The following is a 12,081-nucleotide window of genomic DNA, read 5'->3' as shown; positions in this document are numbered from 1 at the left end:
ATTAGTGAGTGATGAATGATGTTGATAAGATCAAAAATCAAATAGCGCCAGAACCACCACATCTATATAATAAAGACATCACCCAAAGGGAAAGTCTTTGAAAACAAAACAAAGACCACTCCAAGTCAGCCAGAAACGACGTCGGTCTACTAAGACAAGGCAACGATATAATCGGATGTCATTTTCTCTATCCTCTTCTGGCTTAACACACACGCTCGCGCAGTCACGAATGGTTGTGTCTTCTGAAAGCTGCGTTGCAATTTCCGCTCCACTTTCTTAAAACAGTTTTTCTCAGTAACCAAACAGAGATAACATGCCATACAGATAATATTCAGTATTCACTGTATCAAAAAAAAAAAAATTAATAAGGTAAGCAAATTCAAAAACCCAAAAGCCCTAAACTTTTCCAATATTTGTTAGTTACAACTTACAAGTTTTCTTTGTTTGCAATTTTTATATGGGAAAGTCGCTTCCCTCGACGGCCAGGCTGTACCAAGTCGCCAAAACGACGTCGCAGAGTATCATAACTCCAAAGCATACGAGGTCCGCATCGCCGAACCCAGAAATAGGCCAAAAGTCGAAGCGGCCGCGGTTGAAGGAGATGGAGACTGAGAGCAGCTCAAAGAAGGAGATCAACCACCGTCTGCCGCTATCGGAGGTCGTATCGGATTGCATAAAGCGGTGGTTCAAAGACACGCTTAAAGAGGCCAAAGCCGGCGATATTAACATGCAGGTCTTGGTGGGTCAGATGTATTATAACGGTTATGGAGTTCCCAGAGATGCCCATATGGTATGCTTTATTGGGTTTGTTTTAATTTCTCGGCTTTTGTTGGTTTCTCAGTGGGGTTTGGGGTTTAGGCTTAAAGTTATGAGCTTTTAGTTTTCTGATCTTGCTTTCATGCTCTTATCCTAATCAGATTAGACAGAGTTGTAAGCGTTTTGTTTTGATCTTGTTATGCTAAAGTTGCAAGCTTGTGTTTGGTATCATCTTGACCATATAGTTTTTGTTGGCCAAGTAAGCACCAAAGGCATTACAAATTGGAGTTTGAATGTTTAGAATATGGATTACAAAAAGTATATGGTTGTATTACAAAAGTTTAGAATATTGATTGCAAATTGGACTTGTCTCCCATAATTAAAGCTTTAGTTGTGATTGAATTGTGATTTGTACTTCTACTAATAATTTTTGGTCTTTGTGAATGCAGGGAAGAATATGGATTACAAGAGCGTCAAGGACGCGATCTTCAGTTTGGAAAGTCAGTGATAAGCAGCCAGGTTGACTTCTCTCTTTGCATTTAACATTGTCTCAATCATCATTTCCATTATTGAATGTGCCTCTGTTTGGTCTTCTGCACCTGTGGCAGGTTATAATGCAAGTGATTCAGATTCAGATGAATTGAAGGGTGATTCTTAGCTGGACCATGTCCGCCTTCATGTCCAATTAAAGTTTGAGCTGGTATATTCTTGGCCTTCTTGTACTTGTTTTGCTTCATCCTGCAAATTAAATAATATACCATCCAGAAAGAACTAACAATGAGTATGTGATCCACATGTCAAAAATTTCAAAATTTTTATAAATCCTATGAACTCTGAAGATGCTGGATTTGTTTCCTTTAACTGGGTCTGCACTTTATATGCTTTCTTTGCCTTCGTTTGTTTGGAAAACTCCATTTTATGAGTGTGTGTATAATTGATCTTACTTGATAGTTAGTATTTTAATTTTGATCGACACACCATATTTTATTCATTGTTGTTTTTCTGCATTATTACTGTTGATACATACATAATATTGTTTGTTATCCTAGATTTTCAAGCATAGAATTTGCCTCTTCTTTCTCGAGTCTTTTGGGAGTGGAAATAATAAACATATATGATAGAGGGGGAGGATTGATGTCTGCTGTTTTATTGGACGTAGCTTTGTTTTTCCTTCCTCCATACTTCCCTCCCCTTCTAGCCATCAAGAGGAGGGAGAATCACATATTTCCTTCCCTTTATCCTTCATGATTTACCCTTGACTTCCTTCTACTTCTCCATCTTCCGGAATTTCTCATCAACCACTCAGAGGAGGAGTGCCAGATGACATAATATGAGTGATGAAATAGCAGTGCCCTTTCAAAATCCCTTATTGTCGACTTAATATTGATAATGAGTTTATGTTGTCTAGGCTTTTCATTTATTTGCCTCTGGTAAAAATTGTTCGATTTGATCTGTTCAAATTGAATTCTGAAGAAGAGAGAAGTTCAAACTATGCAGTAAGAAGGAACTTTCAAGCTCTGTATGCTAGTGTGTGTGTGTGTGTGTGTGTGTGTTAGCTGTCTCACAGAAGATTTGCAATAATCTTTGGTTCAGCCTGTTTACTGATAGATAGTTTAGCATCATGTTTGTATCTGCATAGAAAACTTGAAATGGATTCAGCACTGTCATCCTTCTTCCCCCCTCCACTTATGGCTGTTCATTGATAATCCTCATGAGAGTGGGTACATGAAACCGCATAGGAACCATTCCTATGGTGCGTGTGCTGGGCCGCCAATGAGTGGCAAGAAAAGCATAGAATGATAAATGAATTTCATTTCAACTCAAGACATAACTGTAATGCTTTGCCAAATAATGGATGGCAAGAAGTAATGCTCTCTTTTTTGAACTTAGCTTATTCAGATAAATTGATCTAATGTCGTGCTTCTCGTGGCAGGATGTGCTTGGAAACGTGCCCGACCTCAGTCATTGATTTGCCTGTATCAAGTCTTTATACTTTATTCCGTTTCCTTGTCGTCTTTTTCTTTTTGGACCTATCAATGTACCTAAACCTTTATTTTCATGGTAAAACAAGTATTTGTTAATTGCACTTTCATCTCCCAAAGTTCCTTCGAGTTATTGTGCAGAATTGCCACCACATACATACATTAAGGGTTTGTTTGGTGCATCGGACTGTACTGATTAATTTATATCGGATAATATTAATCTGTTTCGGAGAGGACTGACTGTTTATCTATAAAATTATAAGGCGTTAGGTGCTATTTTGGATAAATAGTCTGACTAAGTTATATTGTGTTTGGTGCTCTGTCAAATTATTTTTTATATAGTTCTTTGGCAAGATTCATATGATGTTTTTTTTTTCTTTTGTAGAACTTAGGATTATAAGTTACATAGTATATAAGCACACCTTTATTGATGGGAAAGGGAAAAAAAATCACATCTTGATATATAAAAAACTTCTTTTCTTGATATATATATATATACAAGACATGAAGCATGTCGAACATCATCAATATTTTCCCTCGCGTTCTTATGGACGTGAAGCGTGAAGCATGTCTGATATCAGACTCTAATTTTACTTGGTTCATGTGCATGAATCGATTTACCCATGGTCATTCTAGTTTTTGCCATCCTAGCTTGCCATTGTAATTATAGTAGTTTTTCCAATACATGAAAAATTGAAGGGTCGATGTGATGGTTATTGCATTTGGACTGAAAAAAAGTTCACTTTATTGTTTGAGAACCGAACACCCGAAGTCGAACCTGGATTAATTAATATCCTTTAGTGAGTTTGCTACAGCGGATTCTATTTAGTGTAGGAAAAACATCTATATATTTTAGTGCACTTGATCTGTAAGAGCAACTCCAGCGAGGAGCCCAAGCCCGAGGCTGGGGGGAGTCCAAGTCAAAAAGTCAGTTCCAGCGGGCCACTTTTGCTCGGGCTGGAGGTGGGACCCATGAAGACGGGTTGGCCCGAAGGCAGATCTCGCCCGAGTTCAAGCCCGAGGGGGGAGATGACGTCAGCGCCAGCCCTGTGCTCCACCAACAGCTAGAAGACAGGTGTCGTCGTCTGGGCGCGTCGATCGGCTGCTCTCCTCCAATCCAACGGCTAGGTTTTTTTGTTGTTATAAAATTATGAAAAAAATTCGAATTTTTTTTAAAAAAATTCTGGAATTTGTCTTTGTCCTTTTACTTTTATTTATTTTTATATTACTCCATTTACTTAAGTTTACAATGTAAATAAGAAAGTACCTCCCATTTGGATTCAAATAAAAATACTAGAAAATTAAATTCCCACTACATCAAAATATGAAAATTCAGTTTTAGTGCAAAATACGATTTATGCTAAAAATGATGGCTCATTAAGTCAATATATAATTCATAATAAAATCCCATAAAATTAAGTTTTCTTATTTGATGTGTAAGGAATAAAAGCCGCCAAAAATTATCTTGAGAAAATGATTATTCCGAAAAACCATTTTTCATACTTAGTCAATATTGCACCTCAGCTAAAAAATTTCTGGATCCGCCAGTGCCTACCAATGCTCTTCACTTTTAACACTAAATCCTCATACATTTTCTTCTACTTCTACTATTATTCACTTTTTACTCAACATTTTATTCACTTTTAAATTGTATTTTTATTTATCATCTTATCCGATAATTTTATTTGATTGAGATATAAATTTTATAATAAATATTGACACGTACGAACTTAAAAATCTTATCTGAAAATATTATCCAAATTAATTGTTTAGGTAAACAAATTTGTGAAAAAAACAAAAAAAATGAATAGTATTTGCCATTTGTCATGGCAACGGGTGGAAACACACATTATTTTTTGCAAGGGCAGCCACTATTCACTTGAATAGTAGCTGCCCTAGTACCCCCTTTGTCATGGCAAATGACAAATGGATAGAGTTGCTCTAAGTGGGAATATGGCCTTACCAAAAAGCCATATATAAGACCCTCGTTATAGAATTCTTGCTATCGTCATGGAACCATTTGATAAACAAATATTGAGCATGCTACTTATTGCCAAAATAAAACATGGGAGTTGTTGTGGATGTCAAGCATGACACAGCTAAGTGACAGGAAGATGTGTTTATTTTTTAATTGTAAAGCACCTTCTGACTCTAATTACTCACAAAATTACAAAAGTATTAGGTAAACGCCTTTGAAAAGTCTATATTTATGGTTTAGCATCCAATACACTTCAATAACTGCTGAGTTAGTATAAACATTTTTTATTTATTAATTATGAACTTTGTCCATTTGTATTGGCATCTTTGACTTCTTAAGCTACTTGGATAAACATTGCAAAGCATATACTGACGATTCTTTTAGTCGTTTTCGATACTTCCGGAGAAGGTCATGTGTATTGTTGGGTGCATTTACTAAACACATGAATATAATACCCAATTTCAGTGCCAAAACCTCGCGAAGAAAAGAAACATTACTTGAGAGCCAAGGCATCGGCATGATGTAAATACAATTTTATTAAGACATAGGTCTCATGAAGATCTGACTTTTCGTGTAATGTTTGCTTAAGGTGGAGCCAAAAACCAACTAGGACTCTCTTTTGTTTGTTTCCCATCTGGATGTACATGTAGACACGCATTTGACGGTTTCGAATTCTCTTAATTGCGCTTAACTTGTCTAATCAATCATATAATCAATGTTTACCAGTGCAATTTATGGTCGACATTGTTCAATTTTGGGTTTCCATTTTCCACCATGATAGAGAAGTTGAAATTTTACGCAATATTACACATTTTGTGACAAATGAATACGTTATTTTTCAAATAACAATACGATTGTTGTAATGCGAACTTTGCCACGTGGTCTACAATTACCATCCTTCTACTAATTGGATTTTTTAATTGGTGGAAAAGTGGGAAAAAAAAAAGGTAGGTAGCGTCACGTGGCATAATATCAGGTATAGATAGGGCTTCTGAGCCGCACTGGATAGACACCCAATTTTATATTCCTTCTGAACAGATCAAAACCAACTGGAGATTTACAGCGAAGTGACTAATTAGTATCTTTGTTGTATCAGTAACTAGAGTCCTTCAGTTTTGCACCACGGAACAAAAAATATTCACACTGTTTTGTATATATGTACGTCTGGTATTTGATATTTTTCTAGATGCTGATCCAATTACTACATCATCATCATCATAATTATCTCAAATTTTGAGAGCAATTATGGTATGATGTGATGGCATCATAATGCATGATGCATCGCCATCAACTGTGAAATCGTCTTCATTTCTGGACCACCATAAAAACTGAAATCAGAGTCTGCCATTGTTGTTCAAACAAGCTACAATAAGGGTGAGAAGCTGAAATGAAGCAGGAACTGAGAGAGCCCCTTCAAGCCCAAGTGCAAGAAGAGCCTTCTAATTCTCAATATGATCCTCTTCCTTCTCATCTTATCAGATATTTATACGTAGGACACTTTTTGGCCAGATGGGGTACCAGGTTCACTGCTTTTCTCATCTCTCACTACTTACTTTAGTGGTTTATTAGTGCTGTTTAAGGTTTTTCCCCAACTAGAATTTGGGCTGTCTTCATTGTGTCAAAGGATGTGTACATATACATTGAAATTAATATTTTTTTTCTTCATACTTTGCTGCTGAAAGTTGTTTCAAACTTAAGCAATTACTAGGAAAATCAGTAAATTAAATTACAGGAAACCAAGTTGAAGATTTTGAACATGATAATTAGTGCGATCACAAGAAATGTTTTCAAGGAAGAAATAAGCAAATTAAATTACAGAAACAAAGTCAAATTATCACATTCTTCTTCTTATATTTCTACATCTGTAGGCAGAAATTGTGCTCATGGGAGTAACAAGTTCCCTATAGATCAACCTATCATCTGTTTAAGACACTTATAATTTGACTTCTATTTGTGATTGTGCCTCCTCCATGTGACATTTAATTTGATTACTCTAATTGTTATGATCAATTTCGCCTGTAATGTACAAGGAAGACAAGAAAAAGGCTCCATTGAATTTTCATTGTTTTGCAGAATGTGGGAATTCTCTGTTGGTCTTTACATGATAAGCATTTGGCCAGATTCTCTACTCTTTGCTGCTATCTATGGTGCAGTGGAATCAGCCTCTACCGCGCTTTTCGGACCCTTAATTGGACACTGGGTGGATAGATTTCCATATGTAAAGGTAGACTAACTTATGAAACTTACAAGAAAAGAGAGACACAGATAGATAAGAATTGTAAAATTATGTTACATGATCTTACAACTCTATATAACATGGACAGGTTCTCCGGCTTTGGTTGGTAACACAGAACCTCTCTTTTATGATTGCTGGAGGCACCGTAATGGCGTTGCTAGTCTACTCAGATTTGAAGCTCACAAGTTTTAATGCATTCGTCTTGCTTGTAATATTAACCAACATCTCAGGAGCTGTTGGAGTTCTTTCCACTCTTGCTGGCACCATCTTACTCGAAAGAGACTGGTAAATAGATGTCTAATTACTCACAGACTTTCATTACAATGAAATAACATATGATCCTTTAAAAAAGTACTTTTTTGTTCTGTGAAAGCTAATTTTTGATCCACACTTACCACCCTTCTCCAATTTATATTTTTCTGCTTTCAATGTATATGTTTCAACTGCTCTTTCTGCAGGGTGGTGGTGATATCAGAATGCCATTCTGATCCAGAAGTACTACTGACCAAGATGAATTCAGTCCTTAGGCGTATTGACCTCTTCTGCAAGCTATGTGCTCCTGTGCTAACTGGCTTCATTATCAGCTTTGTATCACTAAAGGCTTCTGCTTTAACTTTAGCCCTCTGGAACACCATATCTATTTGGCTGGAATATTGGCTCTTCATCTCTGTATATAATGGGATTCCAGCTTTAGGCGAAAGCAGCCAAAGGAAGATATCAAGACCTTCAAGGACTGATGTGGAAGAGAGCGCATCTACCTCTGATCAGGAAAGAAATAGTTTGCTTTCTCATGATGAAAATGATTCAGAACGGGCTGAAGAAAGCTGGATAAAGAGAATAACAGAAGCGGTCTCAAGGATCCCTTATGTTGGAGCATGGAAAGTGTATTTGCAGCAAGATGTTGTACTCCCTGGAGTAGCTCTGGCTTTACTATTTTTCACTGTCCTCAGGTCACAACCTAACTTCTTCTTTTTTTCTTTTTCTTTTTCTGTTCTTGTGACTTTGGCTTTATAATCTAGCTGTTCTTACCAAATTAATCTGTTATTTCCAGCTTTGGAACATTGATGACAGCTACCCTAGAATGGCAAGGCATACCTGCATATGCTATCGGGATAGCTCGTGGAATAAGTGCTGCAATTGGAATTGCTGCTACAATTGTTTATCCTATCTTGCAATCTCATATTTTAACACTCAGAACCGGGCTCTGGTCTATCTGGTCTCAGGTAAAAAAACTTCAGCCTATACAAAAATCAAATTCTTTTTCAAGTGACATTTTTCAACTGCCAATCCCTTTTCATGTGAACTTTGGACCCTCACATTAGTTTCTGGTGTTTATGTGGTTTGAATATGCAGTGGACCTTCCTCCTCCTATGTGTTGCTTCAATTTGGGTCCATAATAGCCTTTTATCAGCATATTTGCTGATGGCAGGAGTGGCTACCTCTCGGCTTGGATTGTGGATGTTTGATTTAGCAGTAATCCAACAAATGCAGGTAAGCAGAACAAGATATCTTGTTATAAATCTTCTTTTGGGATTTCTTTGATTTGTGATGAATGTATTTTCAGCATTTGTTTGATGTCTTACAAAATATATGTAACACGTCTCATTTTGAAAAGGACCAAGTACCTGAATTCGATCGTTGTATAGTGGGAGGTGTTCAAAACTCCCTTCAGTCTGGCATGGATTTGATGGGTTATGTCATGGGAATAATTATATCTAATCCACAGGTAATTTATATACAATTTATCACTTTCCATAATTGAGTGGAGAAAAACTAGTTTGTCACGGGTTCATGTAATTTCCGTTCTCTCTTGTCATGTGTCAGTCACATGAATAAAAAGATGCGATACATGAATCCATTTCGTGTTAAGTTTTTGTCACGTGAATACAAATTTTGACAATTTCTTCTAATTTGAACTGGTTCCATTTTTGTTTTGTACCTAAAGACCAAAATAGTCCTGTTCATGTGTTTGTCAGTGTCCCCATGTTCAAGTTCAACCTTATAAATCCATAGGTTGAAAATCCAAGATTCCTTAATATTTGACAAGTCTCTGCACATTCTCAATATCTAAAGCATGGGCCTCTAAGAATTGGACATGCACAGATCATCCCCATCATCATGAGCATCATATATGCATGTGACATTTCTCAGTTACAGAATCTTCAGGTTCAAAATTATATGAAGTTATTAACCCATGTTGTTGTTTAGGATTTTTGGAAGTTGAATTTGCTGTCGTTTGCTGCGGTAACATTGGCTGCACTACTCTATACCCTGCACCTTTACCGCATACGAAAACACCTCCTCCATTTTGAGAAATTACCTCCGTGGCTTAAATGCTTTACAACATCTTCATAATCGCATTGTTGGGCCTTGCCACCATGTTCCATATGTATATTTGATATATTTTTATAGGCATGTATATGTACTAGGTTTTTTTTTCTCTTCCAAAAAGGTGTGACATTACCAAAATGTCATTGGCAATATTTTAATTACGGACCTTGTAAATTATTTTAGCATTGTATTATCTTTATAGCGTGTACTTAGCTTAGTCATACTCTGTTAGTGAGTGATTCAATTTACTTTGCTTTTGTTCTTGATTGACACGTTTGAATTGTAAATTAACTATTCTGGTTATTAATTATACACATCTTATTATATATATTTTTTAGTAAAATATCTTTCTCAACCAAAAAGAAAGAATTCAAGAGTCGTGATTTATGGACAAGGTAAATGGTAAAATGACCTTTTGTTATACACGTTATGCTTTTGAAAAAGGATATTGTGGATAGTCAAATTCTCACTTCATGTGGAAGTTTAGCAACTCCACGTTTGAGTTTGACACCAAAAACCCTCAACTTGAAGATCATATCGTTGGGCCAGTGACCTATTGCTTATATGTGGCTGCTACAAATAGCCCCGAAAGTCCGTTTCCCTTTTGGTCATCTAGTAGATGGTTTTAGGGGTGGGCACTCAAACCGGCAAACCGGAAATCCGAGCCGAACCACACCGAACCAAACCGGAAAAAAACCGAGTTGACCAAAAAGTCAAAAACCGGTCAAAAACCGAACCGGACCGGTTTGGACCGGATTCGGATCCGGTTCCATGTCTTCAAAAACCGAACCGGGCCGAACCGAACCGGTGAAACTAAAAAAATATATAATTTCAATATATATTTATATTTAATGCTATATTTTTAATTTCACTAAAAAAAACCTAATATTTATCCAAGTTCAATGTCAAAATATCTCTCTTTTCTCACTTTAATATTTATTAATTATATGAAATTGAATAATTTGTTAATTTTCAAGTAAAAAAATAATATTTCAGTTGAGAATTGTATTACAAAATAATTTAAAAAAATAATTTTTATAATCCGGTTCAAAACCGAACCGGAACCGGAACCGGACCGAAACCGGTTCAAACCGAACCGGACGGTTTTTGAATTTTTTTAATTAAAACCGAACCGAACCAAACCGCATGAATAGTATCGAATCGGTTCTAATTTGAGGCAAAAACCGGTCCAAACCGAACCGTGCCCACCCCTAGATGGTTTTGTCAAATTTTAAGAATCCAGCCAATTTGTCCGTACAGTGACTTTTTCTCAAGACTTGAAGAGAGAGGGACGGTCGTTTTGTTTTGTTTTGTTTTGGGCAACAAGAGAACACGGAATTAATGCAAGTTGTTCAACCAAAGTTTAAAAAACAAAACAGAATCATTAAAATGATGATATGGTAATTCTCTGCTGATGGAGTTAAAAGAGGGTTTGTTGCCGTACCATATCTAGAAACTTCATCTGCAAAGCAGTAAAACCCAATTCAATCTGAGGACTCGAAAGCAGACTTCTACGAAAGTCCATGCTTTAGCTTTTTACTTTCTTTAAAAATAAAAATAAAAAATAAAAAATAATCAAAGTGTCGACCAAGTTCTAGAATCCGGATGAAATTATAAAAAATTATCTGTAATCTGCATCATTTACGGAACATAAGGAAAAGTTTAACTAATTCGAAATGAAATGGTGCAATGAATTGACTGTGAAAATGACTGCCAAGACAATTCAATCACGTGGCGGCCTATGACATTGCGTACAAGTTCTCACCAACTCCTGCTCATGTACTTGGCCACCTTTGTACAATTATTCGTATCTATCTGTACAGCTGGCCAAAAAAGTACTGGAAGGTACTGTGACAAATCTTGGCCAAAAGTTTTCTCATAATGTAAGATAAAAGATAGATCGAGCACTGGCGTTATCAGTGTCATACAATAATGCATCAACGATTCACAATTAATCAGACATTCGTATCACGATTAATACTAACCTATAAAACATTTAATTATGAGGAGATTTTAGCTCCACCTCTATGTTGGTGTGCGTGGATATTGTAAACACGAATTTCCTGCGACAAATGAGACAAGAATACGTGTACAAAATAATATTTGTATTTATGAAATTTAGGGTTACAATCTCTGTATTGAATCCTTTGATTCGATCTCCAAAGTGTTTAAAGAAAATTTGTGTTTGATATAAGGGTCGTAGAGACTTGATCTTGATCAAACGGGTAGCACGAAGCTTGTTTGGTGTTTGGGATTTTTCTATGGTGAAGGAACCGGCACGTATTTGTTGTGCTTGGTGGCTCTTCTAAAGTAGGGTGAAGAATGCAGAGAGTTTTCTGTTTCTTCTGAGTGCTAAGTTTTTTCTCTGACCCTTCTTTCGTCTTGAGGCCTCCTATTTATAGGCTTTTGTAGGATGCTTGACCTAAATAACTTTCCCTATTTAAAATCTTGTTTTGTGGGATTTTGATCTGATTTAAATCAATTCCCATAATCTGGCAATTTAACTAGATTATCTTCAATTGATTGACCTGATTAATATTTGATTTAAATCAAAGTCAATCACAGAAGATTCTTTCCCTTAATTTTGTCTTCATCTTGAACCGTTTGATGCACTCCGTCGGATGTCGCCACGTGTTAATTTTTGACAACTAATTCAATTTTGATAAGTCATACGCCACATGTGCGAATTATGAGGCCCACAATTCAATCCACCGAACCCTAATTATTTTATGGTCTAATGGAATTTATTTCACCAAAATTTCTTTGTCTACAAATTGCCCCCACTTCCTGATGCACTG

The 12,081-nt window shown here is 36.3% G+C and overlaps 2 protein-coding genes across 2 annotated transcripts; both read left to right on the top strand.

Annotated features, from left to right (window-relative positions):
• Positions 1–124: 124 nt before the first annotated feature.
• LOC117632854 lies at positions 125–2,971 on the top strand. The gene is made up of 5 exons (XM_034366454.1): positions 125–369; positions 467–790; positions 1,206–1,275; positions 1,365–1,456; positions 2,690–2,971. Exons 2-4 carry the CDS (start codon positions 602–604, stop codon positions 1,412–1,414), a joined length of 309 nt encoding a protein of 102 aa, XP_034222345.1. The 5' UTR covers positions 125–369; positions 467–601; the 3' UTR covers positions 1,415–1,456; positions 2,690–2,971.
• A 2,791-nt stretch (positions 2,972–5,762) lies between these two features.
• LOC117633165 (solute carrier family 40 member 2) lies at positions 5,763–9,476 on the top strand. The gene is made up of 8 exons (XM_034366864.1): positions 5,763–6,237; positions 6,790–6,940; positions 7,041–7,237; positions 7,411–7,902; positions 8,004–8,175; positions 8,306–8,443; positions 8,568–8,678; positions 9,161–9,476. The coding sequence occupies exons 1-8, from the start codon at positions 6,104–6,106 to the stop codon at positions 9,305–9,307; spliced, it is 1,542 nt and encodes a 513-aa protein (XP_034222755.1). The 5' UTR covers positions 5,763–6,103; the 3' UTR covers positions 9,308–9,476.
• Positions 9,477–12,081: the final 2,605 nt, after the last annotated feature.

The sequence above is a fragment of the Prunus dulcis genome, chromosome 6 (genome assembly GCF_902201215.1).
Source record: "Prunus dulcis chromosome 6, ALMONDv2, whole genome shotgun sequence".
NCBI classification, from domain to species: Eukaryota; Viridiplantae; Streptophyta; class Magnoliopsida; order Rosales; family Rosaceae; genus Prunus; species Prunus dulcis.
The sequence above is the reverse complement of the archived record's forward strand: the minus strand, read 5'-3'. Positions and strand labels throughout refer to the sequence as shown.

Bases quoted from the DNA above. Each gene is read 5' to 3' on its own strand.
- LOC117632854 (XM_034366454.1), top strand. From the start codon at position 602: ATGGAGACTGAGAGCAGCTCAAAGAAGGAGATCAACCACCGTCTGCCG. The intron at 791-1,205 runs GTATGCTTTATT...TTGTGAATGCAG, and splicing joins TTCCCAGAGATGCCCATATG to GGAAGAATATGGATTACAAG. The intron at 1,276-1,364 runs GTTGACTTCTCT...CACCTGTGGCAG, and splicing joins AGTCAGTGATAAGCAGCCAG to GTTATAATGCAAGTGATTCA.
- LOC117633165 (XM_034366864.1), top strand. From the start codon at position 6,104: ATGAAGCAGGAACTGAGAGAGCCCCTTCAAGCCCAAGTGCAAGAAGAG. The intron at 7,903-8,003 runs GTCACAACCTAA...TGTTATTTCCAG, and splicing joins CTATTTTTCACTGTCCTCAG to CTTTGGAACATTGATGACAG. The intron at 8,444-8,567 runs GTAAGCAGAACA...CATTTTGAAAAG, and splicing joins CAGTAATCCAACAAATGCAG to GACCAAGTACCTGAATTCGA.